Below are 17754 nucleotides of genomic sequence, written 5' to 3' on the forward strand. Positions count from 1 at the left end.
TCAGACTTACGCCTTAATCACTCACTGCTCAGAGTAGGGTGTTATCGTCACCTGCTGTGCAGGTCATGGTTTATTGTAACATTGCACTCGTTGCGCCCGGTGTAGGAAATGCGCTTTTGTGGGCATCGGTCATCGCCTTCCGTAGCCGTATCCTCCATGACCTCCGTAGCCTCCGTATCCTCCTCCGTGACCTCCGTAGCCTCCATAGCCACCTCCGTGACCTCCATAGCCTCCTCCGTGGCCTCCATAGCCACCGTGACCACCGTAGCCACCGTAGCCGTGACCATGGTAGCCGGCGAGGGCAACAGCAGCCGTCAGTACGAGGACAGCGATGTAGGCGATGAAACGCTGTCGAAAATGCACACAATAATCAACTAATATAATTGCTGGAGATAATTTCTAACGAGCCATGGTGTTAGCTCGCGTCCTTTCGCTCGTCCCTTGCCATTCGACGTAAAGTGGAATACTAGATCTGCCGCTGCTAACTTCTCCATACAACAGTAAGCTTTTTCTCTCCCTCCTTTAAACATCTAGCGTCCAGAACAACCAAAATGTATCCACACACTTAATAGAGACAGTACAATGACAGTGATATCAAAATATTTTACATATAGCTTCGACACGTAACAGTGCTTCGTTTTGAAGGCGAGTTCAGTTACCGTCCCCACTATCATCACACGGCTTGATGTACACGTTGCTCTCTCCGTAAGCTTTGAAGTAATACTTCAAAAATCTCAAGAAAACTCCGCATTTTTACTGGGTGATTGTTCCTGCCATACAGAGAAAAAGCGAATGTGTTCAGGGTTGACAGGTGAGCAGCAAGGAAACTACAAAACCCTTTCCGAATGAACATTACTACACTACCTAATATAAACGAAATCCTCTGAGACAGCACACGTGTTGTCTCTGAAAAGTGATATAGGCAAAGCTAGAATGTTATCGCAACACCGAACAGGCTTCCATAGTCTCGTTGACTCCCTTTAACCCTCAGTATGAAGATGAGCTGTTTTAGAATGCCGACGATCCTAGCTTTGCGAAAATTTCAGGACTGCCCCGCTGGTTTGTCTCTTTTCACATTGTAATGAACTAGTCTTTGTTATAACACTATTCGTCTAGTTCTATCACGAAGCCATGATAGTTTCTAGTTGAGAAACGACTGTGACGAGATATTCACTAAGTTTTTTTTCTCGTGCTTCACACTAAGTGCATGGAGGGAAAGGACCGAGCTTTTTCATCGGTCCAATACTGAATAACGAAGCCGCGATAAGTAACAGAATACCTTAAAAACCAATGCATTGAATTCGAACAGCTTGAACCGAGACGTATTAAATTTAAGGTCTGCATTATTAGGAAAAGACTCGACATATAATCAATGAGATGAAGTGAGAACAGTTGTTTTTCTTGGCTCTGGAAGCATCTACTTAACAATAATTTACGGCTTTAATTTTATAGCTGTACACTGAACTATATTGCTCACCATATTTCTCTTCTTCTTGTTTGGTGTTACTTGTCTGAGACGAAGAGACCGATGCTGACCGGAGCCTCTGGTTCGGGTGTATATATACTAACACACACCGCCCCTGAGGTCACGTGGATACTCCACGTGACTTTGAGGTGGATTTGGAGCAGGATAAAGAAAGCAGTTCGTCCAGAATAAGCAGGCGTGTTCATGGCGCATTCAACAATGCACGAAACGAAGCAGAAAAAATCAAAATGAAACAGTGTCAATACGGACATTGTCAATTGAAACTATAAAGCGTCGTGTTCAAGGAACCATGAATGCGGCCGCTTGCTGCACAAGCGTCGGCAGGCAAGCCTGCACTGCTGCCACAGTGTCACTTCACGGTTTCAGGCACACAAAATCAGCAAAACCAAGGAGTCCGTAGGAAAGTCGCGCCAGTAACAACTTCACGTTCTACCACCCGTCCCCAAAACAAGGACAAAATGAACTGGTGACAATTCCTCAAACAAAATCAAGAAAATAAAAAAAAACAGTGAAACAAGAGAAGTCCAAATGAAAGTGCTTATCTTTCCTGGTTTTTGCATTTCTGTTTGGCGTGGGCGGGTGTCGGTGCAAACGTATGCAGGTTTGGCGTGGTGGGCTGTTCCGCAACGCACTCTCAACGCGTTGGAGCGTGGCGTGGCCGTACGACGCCGAGAAGTGGCAGAGCGATACAAAATTCCCGGCGACACCGATGGCGCCAGTCGTCGTGGCCGTGCCTGCCGATGCGACACGTAAGAGTCGACTTGTTCTCCTAATTGCCGTGTTTTCGCGTCGCGTTGTATTCGAGTAGGACCAGCTTCTCGACACGTGCAAGACCTGGTTCGCCGAAGCCACAATTGTTCGTCTGAGCTTAGACCGTCCAGACTGGGGACGTCGAGACGGGGAATAGCGTACAGTCGCGGCAGCTGGTACACTCTCCCTGGGCTGCGGAACGATGCATGTAATTTACGACTGCAACACTTAAGGTCGAGAAATGGCGCGAACAAAACGAGACTCGTTACAAGGTGGGTCGTTGGATTCTGTTACAGTAGAGTTTGAAAACGAACTGCCAGTGTACTTGAACGCCATAATAAATATGCCATGGCCATAGCACATCGGTGGCTAACTGGCATTGTCTCGCACGTTTATTAGCATTTTCTTTATTACTATATTGTATTCCACTCAAAGTGAAAATTGTTATTCTCTATAGTTCTTCGATTTTGTTATTGTTTGTCGGTTTCATTTCATGAAAAGCTACGAAAAACGAACCCTTTAGTTGAAGTAATAGTCCGCCTCGATTTTATACAGGGGTTGTAGGGTACTTTTATCTAACACAGTCGAAGTTGGCCCGTACTGTGAGACGATTCACAGTTTTATGTCATTCTGGGCATGCACGGTAAACGCTGCAAGGCGTGTTAGTGTGTTTTACTTTACCTCTCTTTCTTTCTCTACTTTTTCCCTCCCTCTTCCCCCGTGTGGGGTAGCGAACCGGGGGCAACCCGGTTGACATCCCAGTCATTCCATTGCTTTTCTCTCTCTTTCCCTCTCTCTTACGGTGCTCGGCTCGGCTACCGACAATAAAGCTGGCTTGATCCTGGCAGCGATGGTCTTATTTTGATCGAGGTGAAATGCTAGAGGCCCCTTTTCTACGCGATGCTATTGCGCGTAAAAGAAGGCCCGATGGTGAAAACTTCCGGAGTCTTTTATCGCGGCATGCCTCGCAAAATCATGTCATGGTTTCGGCACAACCCCAGAAATTATTTATGTTTGTTGCCTTCATATCATCACCACCTACGAAAAACCCGCCATGGTGGTCTGGTTATTGTGCAGCTTGGCTATAGACTGACCCGCATGGCTTGGGGTAGAATCCCAGCCGCAGCAACCGCATTTTCGATGAAAGCGAAAATGCTCGAGACCACTTCACTTGGATTTAGATGCACGTTGAAGGTGAACTTAAAAGAAGATTTGGGCGAACGCTGAAGTGAAACAGTGAACTGGTTTAGATTGAGAAAGTATTTTTAGAGCTCTAATGTATTTAATCTTACCATTATTACTACAGGAGAAAATTAAGGTCAATGTACCATATTTAAATTCTGCGCCTTAGTTTGCACGCGTGATGTCACAAATTTAAAAGCGTATTTGTCGTATTTTAGCGACATTGCTTCGACGAAATTTCTTGGAACATTGTATGCTAGCAGACATTGGGCTTCATTTTTCCTACGTAGCTCCAAAGTTAGGAGCTCCGTAGGCTTTATTATATGCCATTAAAATTTATGACGTCATGGTGGTTGATACAGGAACTTTAAGGTGGCATCGCCACCCACAGTCTCTTTTTGATTGTTTTCTCGCTAACCAAGCGTCTTTTAGCGGTAAGCGTGCCAATTTTTGGGTTGTGCAAGAGCATACTGCTATTAAAAGAAAAATCGTTTTCCTCTTTTCTACGGCGTCTCTCCATAATCATATTGTGGTTTTGAAACGTTGGACCCCATCACCTATTATTTGTCACCTACGAAAATTGAGCCCCTTAGTTCAAGTAACCCTTTTCACTCACTGCTCATACATCCTGCGTCTGCTTTGAAGTGGCAGGCCTGCCACACTCAGATGGCCCGTACGTTTTCTTCGGAGTTCAACGTTGCCATCGTTTGTACGAGATCTTGGCGCCTTAACTGTCGCCGGCTACTTCCATTGTATTGATTAATAAACTAAAGGCACGAAGAAGATAAGATCTGTAGGTTTGTTTACTCTTACGTTTGCGTCCAGCGTGACGCCTTCAATTTAAAGGGTTACGCTCCGCATACGCTGTCATGGCTGCGAGCGGTCATAGTCCCCTGCCAAGGTCTAAACTTTACATCAGCTAACACTCAAGAAAACTGACAGCTCGGCAACTGCGCCTCGACTCAAATGGAAAGAAATTGCATGCATCACGCGAATGTGGCTGCGTGTCGACTTCACTACGTTGCCCATCTTATGCGTAGTCGTGTTTTCTGTCGCTACGGTGCCATCTGCTGCTGCAAGCCGGCGTTCGCTATGAGATGACCACCTATTAGCACTCGATACATGACAACCGATTCCACAAAGCTCCCATTCGCTTCAAACACAACAAGGGCCTCTCACAACGTATACATGCATCTCCACACAAATCGGAGAAAAAAAATCTGTATTTAATTTACCTTCCATCACGCTTTGCATTAAATCTGCCCTTTAACTTACAAGGGAAATGCTTTGTTTACGCCGTGTTCTTCTGACTTCCGTTGTAACTCGGCTTCATAGGTTAAATTAAAAATATTTTCTTGTTCATTACTGTCTCTCATACTTCTCGTTAGTTGGTCCAAATATGTTATACATGACATTACTCGAATGCGAGGCGGGCATACAGTTTACTTCATCTTGTTCACAAGCTCCTCAGTTACCGGCAATATCTCCAGCCGGCCGTTTAATAAGGTATATAACTCTTATAACGTAAACATTACTGTACAACGCATGATTCATGTTCATTAAAGCACATCGCGTGCGTCAGGACGGAGCCTTTTTTATGCCCAGGAAATAGCTTGGCACTACTTATTTTTTGCACACTCTACATAAGAGTTACCAGAGTGGCTGTACATTCAGGTACCACACTCGCATCGCAGCTGACGTTGTGTGACTGTCTGGGACTTCGTCTGTCTTGAAACTTGGAGGGGGTCTTCGTCCAGGGAGTCATCTCAATAATGTTTTCCATAAAAAGTACGATTAGATTTGGAAGCTACTTAAATTAAATAATGAAAATACTCGGAAAAAGTATTACATGCTGTGATTTGAGCTATTCGAAGCAACATGCAAATTACGGGGAATTCCGGGCTGAGCAGCTGATAACTAATTTCGACCACGTTCACTTCATTAACGTGCACTTGTAAGAGCACTCAGCTACCATAACAATGTGACCGCAATTACATGCTGTCGCACTAAGCAATGGCCCATAATAATCACCTAACCACTATATGGCTGATGAGAAATAAAAAAAATACTCACAACTTCGTAATTTTGAAACGTTGGTTAGACAGCGCGCAATTGTCTCTCCTCATCTATTTTCCTGCATAACTTGTGACAAAAGGAGTGCGACACTTGCAGACAGAGTATGTATATATTACTTTGGCGTGACAGAAAACATACATATGTGCACTGAATTTTGTCTTTCTTTTTATTACTATTTTGTCTTTGTGTGTTTCCGTCGCATACGCATACTATCACGAAAGAATAGATATCATGTCCTAAAAAAAATGGTTTACTACGATGTTTACTAGACTGAACGAGCAAACACATATTCTTGTGTGATGTACGTGATGCCGAAATATTCCAACAACCATTATCGGTCAGTAGCAGCTGTAGTATTCAGCTGGGCAAGTTCTCGTTGCAAACTTACTCGCAGTGCTTTATTGCGGCAAAAGAGCGTGTTACTAGACAAGTGAAAGCCGAGGATTGCGCAAGACATGTTCCTCGTCGTCCTCGTCCTTACTGTCCCTCGTATAAACACGCCGTTTTTGCGCAATGAACTACAACAAACTTTCCCAACTGATCATCTTGATTCAGTATACTGCTCGTAGGGGTTCAGAGAGGTCAACGACCACTACAGCAGACATGGGGGGATACACGGCTAGGCAGTTTTCTTTTTTTTTTTGTATCCTAACATATAGCTTTCTTTCTGACGTCCCGCCGCGGTGGTCTAGTGGCTAAGGTACTCGGCTGCTGACCCACAGGTCGTGGGATCGAATCCCGGCTGCGGCGGCTGCATTTCCGATGGAGGCAGAAATGTTGTAGGCCCGTGTGCTCGGATTTGGGTGCAAGTTAGAGAACCCCAGGTGGTCGAACTTTCCGGAGCCCTCCACTACGGCGCCTCTCATAATCATATGGTGGTTTTGGGACGTTAAACCCCACATATCAATCAATCAATCATCCTTTCTGACGGCGCCAAAGTCAAATCAAGAACTGACACAACCACAGGAAGCGTGCACGGTGACAGTCGTTTTATTCTAATTCGCATTTGCCGACACTCTGTAGCTCGAGAATCTCCGTTAAATAACGGTACACGTGCGGGTGCCGAATCTCCGGGGCATTTCTCTGACGTAGTTCGTGACGTAGGCCGCCAGCCTGCCCTCGGGCCTCGGAGCGTCACGGCCCCGCGTGCCGAGCAAATACTCGTCGAAGATGCGCCGGTCCAAGCGTCCGCGATGCGAGATTGGAGGCACGTGACTGACGTCGACGCCTCGACTTTGGAAGCGAGCCAGCACCGCGTCGTAGTCGTAGTCCGGGTAGCTGAGGTTGTGCTCCATCAGGTCCGCGCCCAGCGCTTCTTCCAGCTCGGTCATGCGGATGGGCAACACGTAGTTGATGCCCTGGAGAGCAGAGCAGCAACAATGGCTTAGTATAGGTTTGTATGCACTCGCAGCTAAAGACGTGTACAGTATACGCCAAGGAAATGTAATATCGAAATGAACCACTGCGAGTAACCTTGCAACGAGCGCTTGCCCAGCAGAATACTATAGCTGCTACTGACCGATAATGTTCGTTGGAATAGTATAGGTACATATGCACTCGCAGCTGAAGACGTGTACAGTATACGCCAAGGAAATGTAATATCGAACGCCGCAATGCCGAAACATGGTTTCACATAGGAGGAAAACTGGATTAACTTCCTCGGCGTCACGTCCGGCTGTGAGGAGCACGAATATGCACAGAAACAAGTCTCAGTTTATTTAGAATATAATTAGTAATCAATAATCACTAACAAACAATAAATTAATTAATAAATAAACCACTAATCAATAAATCACTAACGTATCAATAAATCAATAAATCACTAACGTATAATTTGTTGAAATGACACTGGACTAGATAAGCGTTTGCGATGAGCAGCTATGAGCCGCTGTATACGAAATGTATTCTTCCGTGTACTGTGGGAAAAATTAGAAATGTGTGAGTGTACGTTCTTCAGCAATGTGAACTCCTTTAAGAGAACTGCAGATTACCATGTTATTCATTTTACTTGATCCTATTCTTTATATGTTTTATTTGTTTACTTATTATTTGTTTGGAAGTAACCATATTTTATTTCTTCCTTTAGTTAACTTACAGAAATGATGTGGCTGAGCTGATGTAGACTTCAACCTCTCTACACTGAGGCAGTTGAAACAACCGATCGCCATCGAGAGCTCGCTATATAAAGCAACATGAAGTTGGCACTACATGAGCTGCGCGTTTGAGTTTCACCTGCCTAAAGTGAAATTTTCAGGCAACAAACTCAGAGTATATCGAAGGCTTCGAAACGGCTTTCGAATTTCTCTCACGTGTTCCAAATCACACTGACTGCCTGGCGGCTGAACAGCTTCAAAGCAGTGGTAGTGGTGCGCCGAAATTACGCCGCAACGGGACCGTGCAGGCTGCTAGGGTTTTCCGCGTATTTTCACGCTGTTAGAGGCCACCATTGTAACCGTGGGTCTTTGTGTAAAGAGGCTGTATCGGTGAAGTGGAGGCACCTTCAGCAAGACGTATGAGGTGACAACGCTCCAAGCGGCGATGCAGAGTCCTGAGAGGGCCTGCACGCCGAGCAGGTAGGCACCGCCACCCTTGAAGAGGCCGCTGCGGCCAGACGTCAGGCGTAGTAGAGAGTCGGCGTCCGCGAACAAGCCGACGGCTAGCAGGCCCCAGATGCCACCCACGCCGTGCACGGCAACCGCACCGACGGGGTCGTCGATGCGCAGTCGTTCCAGGGCTGCCGGCACCCAGCAGGCGAATAGAGCGCCTGTCACTCCTACCACGATGCTCTCGTAGGCGGAGTAGAAACCCGAGCCGGCTGCATATCGCGTGAAAACTGCAGTCATCGCTTTAGCAAAGTATAGAATTGGGTGAATCAGATAATAGAGAGAGAGAGAAAGGCAGAGAGGTGAGCCTGGGTGATAGTATGCTTTAGCCTGCTACACACCATACAGCGGGGGAAGGGAACGGATAAGAAAAACAGTGATTTGTGACGATGGTAGGTTGGTAGGTGAGTGTATACATTCCAATGAAATTAGCGCGATGTTATATATATCCGTGCATGCGGTCCAGTAGCTTGTCGGAAGGAATTCACCGCTCTTGCGACCACAGTTACACTGTTGGAATTGGGCCAAGGGCCCAACCCAACTTAATCAGTTAGAGGTCTGTTATGAAAATCATACAGCCGAAGAAATAGATTTTAGTTGGAGCACGGCTTAATAGTGTAATATCTGTGGTTTTGACGTCCCGAAAACACCATATGATTATGAGAGACGCTGCAATGAAGGGCTCCGGAAATTTCAACAATCTGGTGGATGCGCTGACATCGCACAGTACATGGGCCTCTATCGTTTCACCTCCATCGAAATCTGACCGCCGCGGCCGTGATGGAACCCACCACCTTCGGTTCAGCAGCTGCCCACCCTAACCACTGCTCCACCCGTTAAAGAATCTCAGGTGGTCAGAATTTCCGGAGCTCTCCACTACGGCGTCTCTCGTAATCATATGGTGGTTTTGCGACGTTAGACCCCACATATTCATCAATCAACCACTGCCTCCACCGCAGCGGACATGGAGCATAGGTTAATGAAAGAATGTGTGGCGCGAACTGAGAACAAAAGAAGACAAAGAAAAATTGGGGCAGATACTGTTGCAAAGCAGGGGCATAACCAGCATTTTTTTCGGGGGGAAGACGGGCGTACAACTATATATATACTTTATGTATGGTCGTGCGTGCGTTTCTATGTGTGCGTGTAGACATACGCAAGCAAAATTTAAAAAGCTTTAGGGGGAGGGGTTGACCCCCCCCCCTGGCTACGCCCATAGTGCGAGGACATATATTATGGTGGAGTTCAAAATGAAAGAAAAAAAAAAGAACCCCGGTCCATGACTCAATGTATAACGGGCTATGGTGGAAGGACAGTGTTGGTCTTTCCTGTCTCCTTTCTCTCCTCCTCACCCCCACTTCTCTTTCTAGCCCAACAAAGGCTACGCCCATAAAGTCTCCTAAATATACACTAGAGGGAACTCCGGCACTACTGACTATGGGAGCTGAAACGCATAGCTATAGGGTGCCACCCTAGCATAGCACTTCGGCGAGCATGGGAATTATGGGTATGACATATATTTGCCTAGCCTTCGTACTTCGCGTGGCTTGAGGCTTTGTCGCGAAACAACAGTCGGCAAATGTTTGGCAGTTACTCTTCACTACCTTAACCTTTTAGGCTTACCACTTCAAATCAGGTGGCGAAGTGAAAAATGGTTTGTTCTTTCCTTCGAAACAATACCAAAACACAGCAATAAACGAAGCCACAAGTGCGGCCACCACCCGCAAGCACGAAGACTAGGCAAGTCCATGTCATACCCATAATTCTATGGTCACTGAACCATCCCAGCACCAGAGTCAACGCTAGTTAATTTTAGGAAACTCTATGCCAACACTAGTCACGAACGAAGTAGACGCGGAGTGACGTCACGGCTTTTCTTCGCCTACACAGCTGCGCAAGCTTGGAAAGTACGAAGGAGATATAGGTGAAGGTGCGGACAGACGTTGTGGCTAAATACAGCAATTAGAATCGAGTAATTACTAAATTACTCAATTAGACCCCGCGGGATTCCTCGCCTAGCTTCGCACAGTCGTGGCACACCTGTGCGGAGCTCGGTGAAGCTCGACGAAGTCAGGGGCTGACTTTCCAGGTGATGGCAGTTTCATGCACACACGTTGAAGCCAAACCTCGAGGGTCAAACAGCTCCACTATTAAATGAAGAAGTAGTTGTCATGATAGGGCGTCTTGGTGCCTTGTTTTAGTGTCGTGTTTATTACACCTACATGGGTGGTTCGGTTAAAACACAGTTTGGTGTACATCATCCCCGTCTCCACGGAATTCGAAGAAATCGAGCTTAAATCATGATATGTAATTACTCACCTAGAACTTTATTTCAATCACCGGTGGGACAGCGTTTCGCTTTTTCATTGTAGAATTCGCTTAATGATGTCAATCCTTTACATTTTATTTTTTAAGCACCTATGGCTGCATCGACAAGTTCAGCGCTTGCATATAGCAGGAATGTATCCAACAAGGTCTGCTGAGCTGCCACGGGGGATACTGAAGACGTTCCTGTTCGTTTATTAACAAGCGCCAAGTATTATACCTGCTGAAATCGATTAGTTACCTTTTAGGAAATCTTGCATGCTTATATCGCTACCTCATGAAAAAAAAATGTATCCTTGTAACAAAAAAAAAACAAGAAAAAGGAAACGTGAAAATTGTAATTTCGTCTTCAGCCACAATTCAAGCTACACTTCGAAGTTTAGCACATTTAGTATGGTGCGATCGATTAAGACGATCAAAACACAGAAGACGGACGGTACAAGCCTTCTTTCTGCAAAAGCAAGTACTTTCATTTTCTTAGCACCTAACGTTCATTCGTAGGTGTAAATTATTACGGTGAGGACCATTCTGAAATGCTTCATACAGAAGTGAAACTATAGGACGTACTGAAATGAACCAACTCACTAAAAATTAAGTACTTATTGAGTGAAACTCAGCCGAAGCTTTTCGTTTCGCTCACTCCGCGAGCGAGCGCAGCGCCAAATAGTCATCTCGTGAGCGGCATATCTGTCTTTGAGACAGAAATCAAATTTCATGCAAAAACATGAAGAAAAGAACACAATTCTCACCAGTGACGGCAACAAGGGCTGTCAAGATGGCGTTCACTATGTCGTCGACAAGAAATTTGCGCGTCATGAAGTACCTGTAAGAAAACACCAAGACGATTCTGAATTAAGCAAGGTAATCTTCAGGGGCGTGGACAGGGGGTGCCACACCGGGCTCGTGCCCCCTTCCCCACCCCCGAAAATATTTTTCGCCATAGCATATGGAACACAATGTAACACACTACCACATCTGCCTGTCCGGCCGCAATTCAGATCAAAGTGGTGTATTTCAACCTACCCCCACCCCCAAGTAACCTTTATAGAGCCAGATAAATTTCTAGAATCTTCTTTCTAAAGTTGTAAAGCCTCTTTAGCAACTTTGAACGTTGACTCTACATGAAGAGCGCGAGCTCAATAAACTGTAACTCGTTGTTTCTCAACGCTGAGGAAAGCGCGAAAGGTACTTCTCTTCACCTTTGTTTTTTCCAAGAGATTTACATGGAAGTTTATAAAAGGTGACTAGACATCTCTTAACTAACTATAACTTACGAGACTTGACCTCTGCGCTTCAAGACGCGCAAGCTTTTTTTTTTCTTGGTTGTAGCACCTATAGAATTGAAGTAGCCGAGGCGATATAAACGTCATCTTTTCCACAGCAAACCAGTTAAGGCAGAAACAGAACGGCATCGCAGAAGGGAAATCCTTAAAAATATATAGTTACGTGGGAGGGGGGAATAAGTAGGGCTGTTCAAGCTGTTCAGGCAGCCTAGTAATTTTTTCTTTCTGAAAGATAGGATTCTTAAGGTCACCAACAAACTACACACCATCATAACACAGGTGTGCTTAGGAGCTGAGAAATAATGAGACGCTCTGGTTACAATTATGCAGGTGTGGACGGAAAGCTGGAGTTAAGGAAAGTGCTAAAAGCTAGCCATGAGAAAAAACAAACACTTCGAGAGCAAAAACTCTTCTGTGGCTTCTAACATGTCTCGAGATCATGAAGCACTTTGTAAACACTGTACTTGCACTAACGAATCTCGCAGAAATCTTGCCGAAAGGTCAGGCGCGTTATTTCCACGCTTAAGGCTTTCGGCTGCCCCTACTCACATTAAACATGTTCAAATGTTATAGCTACAAAAGTCAAGTTCGGGACTCATTTTATCTCTTGGCTGGAAAATTGTTAGGAGTCTTCATTACAAAGAATTCGGTTAAATCGGGACAACTCGCTATCTAAGGAAGTGCAAAAAGCAGGATTAAGAGCACAATATCAACAGAAATACAGTTGTGACTAACCTTGCTGAAATCTCAGAGAATAATCTATTTATTCTCTAAATGCTCCCTGCTATGGTAAGCTAGGCTTACTGTTCAAGTTCAGTATCAAAAAGTGTAAAGCATACCATGTCATTATGTACATGGGCAGAAATATCTTTCGCATAGTACCACACTCATGAAGACGAAGCTTGTAGAATACGTACGAATAGAAGACTCCAACAATGCCTCCGCCCAGAGAAGCGTTTATCGTTGTCACTGCTGCCCTGAAATATACAGTAAAAGAATATAGATACGTCTTTAATCTTTCTTTTTCAGAGGACAGAGGGTTTCGATTATAGCAGAGCCAATGCACCTCATTTTTTTTGCATAAGTAGGTGCAGGTTTCAGCAGGAAGACGCAGCGTAAATGAAACAAAGGACCAAGAACAAACACCACGCACGAGTGCTGACTAACAACGCACTGTGGTTTGGGAGTTTTTCCTTCGTCTCAGTCACGCTGTGCCTTCGCCATCGGCCATACCATGCTGAATGCGCCGGTTCTCGTCCGATCACCGAAGCTAAGCAGCATTGGGCTCGGTCAGTACTTGGGAGGGAGACCACCTGGGAACACCGAGTGCTGGTGGCACCTTCTTTTGCCCCGCCACGGTGGTCTAGTGGCTAAGGTACTCGGCTGCTGACCCGCAGGTCGCGGGATCGAATCCCGGCTGTGGCGGCTGCATTTCCGATGGAGGCGGAAATGTTGTACGCCCGTGTACTCAGATTTGGGTGCACGTTAAAGAACCACAGGTGGTCAAAATTTCCCGAGCCCTCCACTACGGCGTCTCTCATAATCAAATGGTGGTTTTGGGACGTTAAACCCCACAAATGAATGAATGAAATGAACGCTGTGCCTTCGTATTTATATGAACCAACCTTCCCTGCAGATCAGAGTCCTATTGCAGATTGCTTCTTTTTTTAATAAAAGGTATGAGGTGAAATGAGATGTGTACGCCGGCAGATAAGCACGGGAATACATACCTGGACGCGTACTTCCATTTGTCGTGCCTGACGCCAAACGAGCTGCCGCAGTTGAACACAAGCCACCCCCACCTGCGCACACGCGTCGGGTGTATTGAGGAGTCCACAATACATTTCAGATTGCTTTGGTAGCCTGGTCGGCAAGCTTCTATTGCTCGCGGCTTGTTCGGCGGTGGCTGCCATGGCGTGTACACCAGTGTTGCAAGTGTATAGTGTACTCTTCTACGGTCACCACTCATTGTCGCTGTCACCTATCCTGTGATTCTAACAATGCTACGTGTTTATGGTGCACGCAGAGGGTTTTTTTTCTCTTACTTCACAATAAATAATGCGATTCCAACAATGCTCACTACATTTTCGATGGCCCGCGCGCTCGCCTTTTCAAGACTATGTCCACTTCGTCCAGGTCACTTTGTAGGCACGGTAGCACTTTACAAGTTCCTACGATAAGTTTTACGCACAGGTACAGATATCCTCCCAAGAGTCCTCCCCTGCCTGCTCTCAATCCCGTTGAAAAACACCTTATAGCTCCACGTCTGCCATTTATGAGCGCTAGGCATTTGACTCATGGCACTGGCCAGTATGGCATAAAGGGGCAGGAGGTTAACGTGCCGATCGACATGGCCAGCACTGCACAGTGCCGGTCATGGAACGTGGCCAACAACGCTGCCTTCAACGTGCTCAACATGTGCCAGCTCGTTAACAAGACCATTTCTACAGAAATAGTTTCGCCAAAAAACGTTCCATGCATCTCCGAGCGAGCTCTTCTAACATATTTCACTTTGTGGATATGGCGATGGTTTTTTACAGCCATGGTTTTCGGGTTATATCGATTCTACTGTGAAAACTTTCGTAAGAAGATGTCGCAGCTTCGTCTGTAGAGTTAAGCAGTGACGAAAACGCATTAGAGAAACTTCAACAGCCGCCATTAGCGATTCTTGAATTTCGTTTATTTTGTATTGTTTAGAAAGAACGATGAGAAGGCCTCTTACGAATACTTCAATACATGCACATGGGTGACAGTCAAGACGAAAAACCTGTGAATGATGAAATCTTCATCAACTTACACCCGTGCGCAAAGTGGCGCCCTTCTTGCGCTGTTTCGTGCAATAATCAAAGTGCCTGGACGCACCGGTGAACACCCGTGCGGCTTGTCGAAGATGAAATTAGGTAGAGAAGGTGCGTGCTCACCAAAGCGTGAATGTTCCTAGCAGCACGTTAGTAGGGCGACTCATCTGCTGGACCCTGTCGTCCTTGGCATCGCCGAAACGACCACGTCTCGGGCCCAAGAGCACGGCTGCTACCAGGGCGGACGCACCACCGAGCAGGTGGACGCAGCCAGAACCGGCGAAGTCTATGGCACCCATCTTTTTCAGGAAGCCGTGGTCCCCCCAAACCCAGCCGGCCGGGATGCAGTACACGATGGTGTTCAACAACGAGAACACGCAGTAGGCGTTGTAGTTAGCCCGCTCAGCCATCGCCCCGGACACGATAGTGGTGGCCGTGGTTGAAAATGACAGCTGGAAGATGAAGCTTGAAAACACGAGGCCCATATCGTCCGTCTCGGCGTCCACCATAAACCGACCGACGGCGCTGAAGTCGTTGTCGGGGCTACTGCCCGTACCATGCTGCAGGCCGAAACCGAATAGCCAGTAAGTGAGGCCACCCAGGATCACGTCGGCGGCGTTCTTCATGAGGATGTTGACCTCGTTTTTCTGCGACACACAGCCGGACTCGAGAAGGCCGAAGCCTGCGCCGCGAAGTTTTGTGGCTGTCATGCTCGGCGTAGATTAAAAACAACGAGAGTGAAATGTGTCTGAGGCAGTCCGAACATGGAGGCAAAGTGACAGGCACGCCCACGCAGGCGAAAGTGTGAAGCCCGCCTGAGTAGAGGTAGCTTCTATAAAGCGGCATGTGTGCGCTTTCGAGACGGCAGTTACATCTTGTTGTGTAACTGTTTCATTGTGAAAGGTCTGCAGGTGCGGTGTGCACCGGCAATATTGTTCACTGTTTTGTGATTAAAAAAATTAAATAGAACTTGTAACCCCGACGCATTAGAAATCAGCATTTTTCTCAACTGTCGCGCCGAGACAGTCTTGAAGCAGCATCACATTAATAGCACAAAGCAGGTTGAAGCTACGTTATATTTCACAGCAACCAAATTAGGCTATGAATTCACAAAGCCTTATGTTCTTGAGTGCTTTTGGTTATTGGATGAGGGCTTTCATTGTGCAAGTACAGCGCTATATTTCTCTAGTGAACATTGTGGTTACTTAGTACAATGCCAACGGTCTTCGATTTGACGCGAACACATGGACCCACGCTAACCGCTAGCCAAGTCAATCAGAATATGAAAATGCTGTTTTATTAAGCCCCCATTGCGATATCAACCCTAAACGCGACATAAAAGACATTTATTAATTTCCCGACCTGGACACTTCTTGTGAGTTCCTCATTAACGGTGTTTGCGCTGGCTTCAGCTGATTGTGATATGCATGTCCGTCAAAATGACCACAGTCTATGCAATGATTGGTCGGCATCGCATGCATTTGTAATTGCAACAATAATTAAAATCGGGTGTATCAACTCTCCTCTCCCTCCATCGCAATGCATTTATATGCATGATGTCAAGCGAACTTCTAGATTTTCACGTTTCGAACGAAATAAAGAATAAAAGTCCCAAAGTGTGGGTTTCACGTTGTTTGGAGTCCGCTCCCGTTCCTCTATTTTTGGTGGTCTGACGACGAAAGAAACCTAGCTACACTTTGTGTCATGTCTTTCACCATAAATAATTTGTAAGCCCTGAAACAAGCATTGGAGGCGTGAGGCAAGGACATTGTGTTATCACAGTCTTCTACGCTGGAGGAATGAATTCTCCGCCTAACAACAAGCTACGTCCACCTTCCGTATTCCCGCAGAACTCATTTGCAGTGAATGTCATATTGATCTGCCATTAATAAAAACAGAGCGCTAACTGAGCTGCAGTCAACTGAGCTGCCGTGACGACAGTCAGGAGAAAACTAGTGTGTTGAACTACGCTACGCATGTTATATGTGGAAGAGCCAGATACGATAACAATAAGGTAGTTATTACTGTATTCATGCTGCTGTAATGTTTAATTGCTTGGTTGCCCTCTATTCCACAGTTTTTCGCACTCACAAAAGGCAGGGAAATGTTTTTATGCATGCATTGAGCTCTGAGATATGATTTAGTGACCTACAACCTCCAAATTTATCAGTCATGACGTGATCAGGCAAGGATAGCACTGAGTTCAGTAAATTGAAACCTTCCTATTGACTAAATTTAACCAATGTTGTATCATGTTCGAACAGTTTCAATCGGCGTCAGTTAGAAAACACAGATGAATGAAATGAGGCTAACATCCATGACATAAAAAAAGAGAGGAGGTGCGTGCATCTTACCGGTTTGCATAGTAAATATAACTATGGCCGCTGTCAACACCCATGTCGCATCGTCGTACGTGAACTCTTCGTACGGCTCGGCAGTCGGAGAAACTGTGGTGTCTATCTCGGAGTCGGGTGCGGCTGGCATGCTGGTTGCTCTACCAACAAGGACACAGTGTTCCTCAGTGTCCTTAAAAGTGCACTTTTCTCTTTTGGCTGGCATGCCTCTTAGCTGCCAGTTTGAGCGGCATCAAATGACGTTCGGAGAGCTTGTGGTTCGAATCGGACCGATGAAAACTTGGGCCATGAATTTTTAACGCTGCGTTTTCGTGCTTGCATAAAATCGGGTTCTTGGCCGTGTCCGAATGGACCCACAAATAAATCGGTAATGGTGTTTCTCCGTTTCATTGCAACGGTAGCGTGAAGGAACGCATCACGTTTAACCTAAGTATCGAGTGAATGTCTTCGTCCAAGGTTCTTTTAATCTTTCTTCGGGAAGGAGCAGGGTCTGTGAAATGGACTTGCCGGCAGTTCGATGTGACTATTATCAAACAGCAGGAACAAAAACTTCTCTCAACAGCGCAAAATCTTATGTAGGGCATACAGGACGGTGTTTAAACATGATAAGAATAAGAGGATACAGATGCGTGACTGACATGCTGCCGTCTCCAGGCCATTTAGCGGCGAATCGCGTACCATTTCAGTGTAAACCTTCGTTGAGCAATTCCAAGATCTTGGATCGTTGTAAGTAAAAAAAAAAAACGACGAGTGATCATGGAGGCATACTTTATACTAAAAATGATTCGTCAAACGACGTAAACTCTCATTTCAAGGTGCTGGAAAACCGAGCTTTTAATTTCGTAGACGCCCATTTTGTCAATCCACGTATGTTTTCTTGAATCCCAGTTGAGCGCA

At 45.9% G+C, this 17754-nt stretch overlaps 1 protein-coding gene and 1 non-coding gene across 2 annotated transcripts; one reads left to right on the top strand and one right to left on the bottom strand.

Annotated features, from left to right (window-relative positions):
* Positions 1–6531: 6531 nt before the first annotated feature.
* On the bottom strand, positions 6532–16987 carry LOC119172663 (putative ammonium transporter 3). The gene is made up of 7 exons (XM_075893066.1): positions 16858–16987; positions 14627–15185; positions 13436–13507; positions 12623–12682; positions 11172–11245; positions 7993–8309; positions 6532–6852 (listed from the first exon to the last, which is right to left on the bottom strand). Exons 1-7 carry the CDS (start codon positions 16985–16987, stop codon positions 6532–6534), a joined length of 1533 nt encoding a protein of 510 aa, XP_075749181.1.
* Positions 12925–13043, top strand: LOC142814797 (5S ribosomal RNA). Its single transcript, XR_012895103.1, has one exon. It is a non-coding gene; the product is annotated as a 5S ribosomal RNA (ribosomal RNA).
* Positions 16988–17754: the final 767 nt, after the last annotated feature.

Source organism: Rhipicephalus microplus, chromosome 4 (assembly GCF_043290135.1).
Source record: "Rhipicephalus microplus isolate Deutch F79 chromosome 4, USDA_Rmic, whole genome shotgun sequence".
NCBI lineage: Eukaryota > Metazoa > Arthropoda > Arachnida > Ixodida > Ixodidae > Rhipicephalus > Rhipicephalus microplus.